The sequence below is a fragment of the Thermobia domestica genome, chromosome 5, assembly GCF_964235325.1.
Source record: "Thermobia domestica chromosome 5, izTheDome1.hap1.1, whole genome shotgun sequence".
Taxonomy (NCBI): Eukaryota; Metazoa; Arthropoda; class Insecta; order Zygentoma; family Lepismatidae; genus Thermobia; species Thermobia domestica.
This window is the reverse complement of record NC_137458.1, coordinates 200087658-200094753: the sequence shown is the minus strand read 5'-3', so window position 1 is coordinate 200094753 and position 7096 is coordinate 200087658. Positions and strand designations below refer to the sequence as shown.

Here is a 7096-nt window from a genome sequence, read left to right as displayed (position 1 = left end):
ACGATTATGTGCTATTTTTCAACCAATCATAATCTTACTTCAAGAAGTTTCGTCATTTAGTCATTTCCAACTACACATCACAGGTTATCCTCTTCTACAGGAAGACCGATCGGATCATTACGGAGGCATCGCTCTGGAGATTTGACGAGGACTTTCCTACACCCACCTCACTGTGATACCACCTGCGATGTCTCCTCACACTCAATTACAAGGAGTACATTTTGGATATGTCAATTTTAGCACTGCTTATTCACCCCCAGAATCTTTTCCTACCGTCTACTAGACCTATTTGTTTCACCACTTCCCATGCTCCACTGTTTTCGAAGGGAACTCTAACACGAAGAGTCCTTTGTGGGCAATGTATCAATGAACGCGGCCGGCAGGACCTGATTACGACTCTACGCCACTGCACCTACCTACTACGAAACGATGGTACTCCGACTAGACTGCATTCACTTCACATCGGACCCAGTGCTCCTGTTATCACCCTTCTCAGTCCGAAGTTGTACATCCAGAATGTCTGAAGGGTTCAAGACTACGCATAGGAAGGTAACCATTTTCCCACTCTCTTGACTTTCCAATCATCACAAGACGCCTGTCAGATATCTGGCTTAGAACAGTTGTTCCCTCATTGTTTACCAAAAGTCCCTTTACGATTCCGTCCAATTACATTTCAACAAAACTTTTAAGATCTCTTCCGTGAGTGTACTACAGAAGCGGATGAACAAGTTGTGCAGCATTTCCAGGATACGATTGTGCTAGTGGCCATTGAAGCTGTTTAATTTACTAAGCCTACTATATCTGCGTCTCGGAACTGTCGTTCAACTATACGCACTCTACCCTGCTGGGACATTGAATGCCAGCGCAGGGTTGCAACTATTGCAGGCCTTGTCAACTTGAGTACCTCTGAAGCCAATCACGAAAAACTTATCTTCGCTATCAGGAAGCCCAAGCAAAATTTCGACGTACACAAGTTCCAAGAAGAAACTCACTAGTTACAGTTTTGACAAACTCTAACTCTATGCACCACACTTCAGCGCTTATGGCACTATATACGAACTAAAATCTAAGGGTACATTCAGAGGCCTCCACCATCAATTATCACTGAAGACTGGATTACCTCGTTCCGTGAGATTGTTTCTCCCGCCACTTCTTTACCGACTAGTCACAATCTTCAGCACTGCTTTGTCCCACCTGAAGTGGGCCATTCTCTACTTCCTATTACAGGCACAGAGATTTAGCGAGCACTTCAGAGTTCCCTCTTTACCTCTCCTGGTGTGTATGGTATCACTTATCGTCACCTTTAAATGCTTTCTGCATGCGGCTTTACGTATCTTCTGCAATTGTATAACTGAATTCTTAATACTCCCCATATGTCATCCTCTTGGAAATATTACCTTATTGTTCGAGTCCCAAAACCCAATGTGCCCTCCGGAGACCCTACCAGCTAATAGACCTATCTCACTCTTACCCTGCGTATCAAAAACTATTGGGAAAATTCTCCTTCAATGTCTTACGCGGTAAGCGGAGTATTATGGCATCTTTCCCCAACTCTTGACAGCTTCTGCAGAGTTCGCAGCACTTGCGACGCACTTACCAGTCTTTTCACGGACGTCTGGAGCAATTTTCAACGCAGGAAATATTTCTGGCCATCCACATCGACATTGCAAGAGCGTACAACAGTGTTCCCTTGGATATCCTTGTTCACGAGCTATCTACACTCAAGATCCCATCAAAATACCTACGTTTCATTCACAATTGGCTTATTTACCGGCAAATCTTAGTGCGAGTTGGTTACCGTTATACCGAACCCAGGAAGGATTACTACAGGGCTCGGCACTTTGCCCACTCCTCTTCAATCTTTTCACCTTTACGCTTCATTGGCAGCTCAGAACACTAGTAAGAGTTAATCAATTAGATAACAATTTTTGCTGTATGTTCGTACAGTGACTCATGGTGCCACTAACCTTCACCATGCTCTTGGCACCTTACAACAATGGTGCAGAGAACACGGGCTTACCGTTAACTGGCATAAAAGTCAATACATCATCTTTACCCGAAAACGGCGCACCGTCACTCCACCACTAGTAGTAGAGAATGCACCTACTCTCACCATGTCTCTCATTATTTACCTTGGTATGACCCTAGACTCTCGACTACTTTGGAATGCACACCTCGATTCTCTTACCGCGAAAGTGCAACATGTTCTGAATCTTATCACTGGACTCAGTACTAAACGATGGGGAATGGATGTAAGGAGCACAGTTGTGCATATTCCGCACGTGCTTGGAATCCCGGCTTCTCTATGCCTGCCCAGCTCTCTCACCTCTATCCAGACGACTCAGTAATCTGTGTCCGGCTGCAATTACGAGGACTTCGCTCAATACTTCGACAATCTCGAAACTCTCCGAACAAGACACTTCTTGAAGACGCGGGAATTATTCTTTATTAGCGATAATCATTTATTATCGCTCTTTATTACGTCCGAGCATTTCATGTGGCTAAACTCTTCACTTTGAAACGAATGGCAACAACAACATCGTCCATCAACTTTATTCTACTAATCATCGCAAAACTCTACCGTCAACACCTACGTTGGAGTTTCTTTGCATATCTTTGTGTTATTCAATGGATGAATTTTATTTATCGCTTACCTAAACTTCCCTGTTATCAATCATTTTACTCTACATGCTTACTCTTAGCGCAAGTGGAATTTCCAACTATTTCGTCCTACTGGCTACGCAACGTTCCCTGCATGATAGCGCATATATGGGAGGATTATATTAATCAACATCATTCAGAAGCTGTACTCATGTACACGGTGTCTCTAAACAGGTAAAGTCGGTACGATCGAAGATTGGCATTGAAGTTTATATATCTTATTACAATCTGTGCTTTACTAGCAATTAGAGCCGCATTCAAACAACCAATTAGCTTTATTTGTAGTAATACTCAGAGGGGACCGCGCCAAGGTTGGACGACGACAAGCCTGGACACTTTTTGTGTCCAGGCTTGTCGTTGGCCGACCTTGTCGTCAGGGACCCAAAATGAGATATGTCAAAGCATCTCGGGGTCGATCCCGACAAGCCTGAACACCTTCCGGAATGTGTCCAGGCTTGTCGTTGGCGAACCTTGTCGTCAGCGACCCAAAATGAGATGTGTCCAGGCTTGTCGGGATCGACCACGACAAACTTGGACACCCCAGGAATCTGTCCAGGCTTGTAGTTGTCCAACCTTGTCGTCAACGACCCAAAATGAGATGTGTCCAGGGTTGTCGTCAACGACCCAATTTGAAATGTCTGTTCCAACAAACTCTACCAGTTAAGACGTTTCCAGTTCATACATACATGCCCTTCAATATAGAGTTGCATGGCTCGCATCTATATCGCTATTGGCTGATTATCGCCAGTCAGCTACTGCCCTCTACTAGAGGATTTTCGAATTATTTTAAATTTATTTATCTTTTATTAAAAGAGATTATTATTAATTACAAAATTTTCGTTTTACTTAAATAATTATTAAATGGGATGTGTGCCCTTGTACATAAAATTTTCACCGAACTGAGCTGGCGCCGATACGGTGTCGTCGAAACGTAGCGACCCCAAAGCCTGATGACTTGAATAAGTTTGAACCCTCATATCTGTGGTACTTCTTATGATTTTTATGAATATCACGGTGGTATAAAAATAACACTGCAGTATAATCAGAGAGAACAGTCGCCCTTGTACAATGATAACACTAACTGCCCTTGTACACCCGTACAAGTGAATAAACAGTTGTATTTGTCAGATCTACGTGCTTTGAATGCACCAAATCGGCCCATTAGAATGTGTCCAGACTTGACGTTGGCCAACCTTGTCGTCAGCGATCCAAAATCGATCCCGACAAGCCTGGACACCTCAGGAATGTCTCCAGGCTTGTCGTTGGCCAACCTTGTCGTCAGCGACCCAAAATTAGATGTGACCAGGTTTGTCGGGATCTATCCCGGCAAGCCTGGACACCTCAGGAATGTGTCCAGGCTTGTCATTGGCCAACCTTGTCGTCAGCGACCCAAAATTAGATGTGACCAGGTTTGTCGGGATCGACCACAACATGCTTGGACACCTCAGGAATTCGTTCGAGTCTGGCGCAAGAGGATAAATTTAGAAGTGTCCAACCTTGTCGTCGTCCAACCTTGTCGGGAGCGACCAAAATTAAGTGTCCATTCTTGTCGTCGTCCAACCTTGTCTGCGTCCCAGTCAGAGTGTTCTTCTTCGTCTTTTTCCTACAGCACAACGTGCTTATTCCAACCGGATTCTGGTCAATATACAACAACAGGTATGATAAATACAACGTAAAAGAACTTCAGGAAACTTCAATATACAGCTCTTCTCACAAATAGATTCCTCGTAATGAGGAGGCCGAACAATTTTTTAAATAAGGAGTGTTATTATCGCCTATCGCCGTGAAGTTATCGGCCACATCATTCATCCCAACTCTTGGAGCTCAGCAGTAAAGTGAATGGGAAACTATCAACACCAGGCTAGAGGTGGACCAGATAAATACTACTGCAACTAAAACCCAACAGCATGATACTTTCCTGGATTTACCATTGCTCCTGGTCTCATGCTCACCATATGTTGTATAGTGGTCTTCGACTCAACACCGCACTGACACCCGTGCATAAATATCATCAGGGCCTTCGGGATACTCCAATATGCTACTGTCAACGGATATAGGTACCTTGAAACACCTAATTTATTATTGTCCATCCACATAGTATTATCAACCGGTATTTCTTACTTCCTTGCACTCCTTTTGCCTATGGTCCAATGCCAGTGTGCACCATTCTCTCCAATAACAATCCCACTGTAATTTATAATCTATTTCAGCATCTTCTTCTCCTCAACAATCCCGATCTTTAGTCATCTACACCAATCTTGCCTTTACCTGAGCCAAATAAAGCCCAAATCTAAGCTAACTTAATCGGCAAGTCATACCTTACTCTCTTATAACACTAACCTTGTTCTGAGGCTCTATAGCCAGGAACATAAGGGGGGAGAGTGTCCTTTTCCCCAGAGGAAGTGAAGTGAACCTGGCAACGGAGTTCGGCAGTGGCTGTTGTAGTGGGTGCCTTGTATCTGGTAGTGCTCCGTGAGGAAGAGGGTTAAGTGGGCCTTGCTATACAACTACACTACACTTACACTTTCTGTTACATTTACACGTACATACATCTCCTTCTTTTTATACTCTTTCTTTTTCATTTTATACTTCCCACTTACCAGGGGCGGATCCAGAGGGGGGCGATCGGGGCGATCGCCCCCCCAGAAGAGGAATCTTTCTTATTTTATATATATAAATAAAACCCATCCCAAAGTTTGGAGCCCTTAAAAGTAGCAATATGACAACCCATCGCGCCCCCAGAAGTCGGTCCTGGATCCGCCTCTGCCACTTACCCTTACTTTTTTGCCCTTTTCATCTTAGCTTTTCGCCCTCTTTCCCTTTCTGAACTTCTTTTTCGATTTTGACCTTTCCCTGACTTTGACTATTTTCCTGACTTGTGTCCATTCTTCCCAATTGTGTCCTGTATTTTATTCTCTTTTGTTTTTTAATCATAAATCCTCTTTTTGAGGTACACATTTGACCATTTAGCATTTGTAGCAAATATGACTAGTGAGCTGGTGCACCTACCTATTTGACTGATAATACTCATAAGACAAGAACCTGGCAACACTACCATTAAGCAATATGGCAGAAGACGATTTGGAGTATTATATAAAATTTCCTTCACCAACACCGAAGGATTCGACGCCGAGTGAAACAGAAGACTTTGTATTTTTGTATGATGAAGACAAATTACCTGTGGTCATGCTATTAGGTTGGGCAGGCTGTCAAGACAAGTATCTTTCGAAATATAGTGCCATATATGAGGAACGAGGGTATGTTATCCGTTTGATTATACGAATGGTAAACAATTTTAATTCTTGTGGAGAAGTATAGTACCGTACATAAATGCTTATTTTAGTACAGGAAATAGAAACGGTAATAATTTTCAATCATGGAGATCCCATATCTTTATATCTTATTTTGGTACTTTATGTAAGAACAGTAATATAACGTTACCATCTACCACTATATAATACGAAGCGAGTTTTTACTGTGGTAATTTCATTCAAGGATAAATTTAATTACAGGGGACCAGAATTTTTTTGGTCCATGTTCCGTTAAGGGGGTCCAAAGCTACACTGGACCCCCTTAAACTAACCTAACCTAATATAACGTTATGTTATATAATAAAAGGAAAATCAATAGAAAGAAGTGGTGCCAAAGACAGTGGACCCCCTTAACGAAACATTGACCATTTTTTTTTCCTAAAAATTCGTACTTTCTTGATAATAGCCTTATTTCAGTTAGGATACAGTACATTCCACTTACCTTCATTGGGTAGATCGGCAATGACTTTCAAAGAAGTGTTCACTGGGCTTAAGTTTAGAGTTGCTCCTCCAGTCTGAAGGTGTCCTTGAACTTTGCAACATATAAAAAGCAGTGCTTAAAGTATTAAAAATTGTTACATTTCACTTCAGTACTCCGTGTGCTTCACAAAAATTTAAAAGGTTTTCTTCATTATTTTTATGCATCCGTTACACCTGTTCGCCATATTTTACAACTACCATGCTGCTGAAACCTTCCGCATGCGGCAAATAGTACTAACTCTCCTGCCGAACTTACTTCCTAAACATCAAATAAAAACTTCAAATGATCATTTCTTACCTCATCTCTCCTGTAAATTTTCCTGATTTTTATAAAAAGCGGAGGGGTAACTCTAAACTTAACCCGTTCACTGTATTGTCTTGTTTCACTGTTGATCTGAAAACTAATTCATCCAAATACTGTGTGTTGTATTATTACGCTTCACTACCAACAACTCATTTCTTCTCTCTCTTTATATATATATATAATCTACTTTCGGCCCCTTGCAATTAAAATTAACCGTCATTCAATGAGTGGATTCATAGGGAACTGGTTCTTGAAAACAGTTAATTAAATATCACTGAATTAGTTACGAATGGAATCGGATAGAAATCATGGTGCTTAAGATTAATGTTTCTACAATTAT

The 7096-nt window shown here is 41.9% G+C and overlaps 1 protein-coding gene across 1 annotated transcript in view; it reads left to right on the top strand.

The window, feature by feature from the left end:
* Positions 1 to 5702: 5702 nt before the first annotated feature.
* The window catches only part of LOC145686341 (transmembrane protein 53), a 40536-nt gene continuing 39142 nt past the window's right edge, over positions 5703 to 7096 (top strand). Inside the window, exon 1 of the mRNA XM_081759569.1 lies at positions 5703 to 5918. Coding sequence (XP_081615695.1) covers positions 5728 to 5918 — 191 coding nt within the window. The 5' untranslated portion in view covers positions 5703 to 5727. The remainder of the gene's footprint in view (positions 5919 to 7096) is intronic.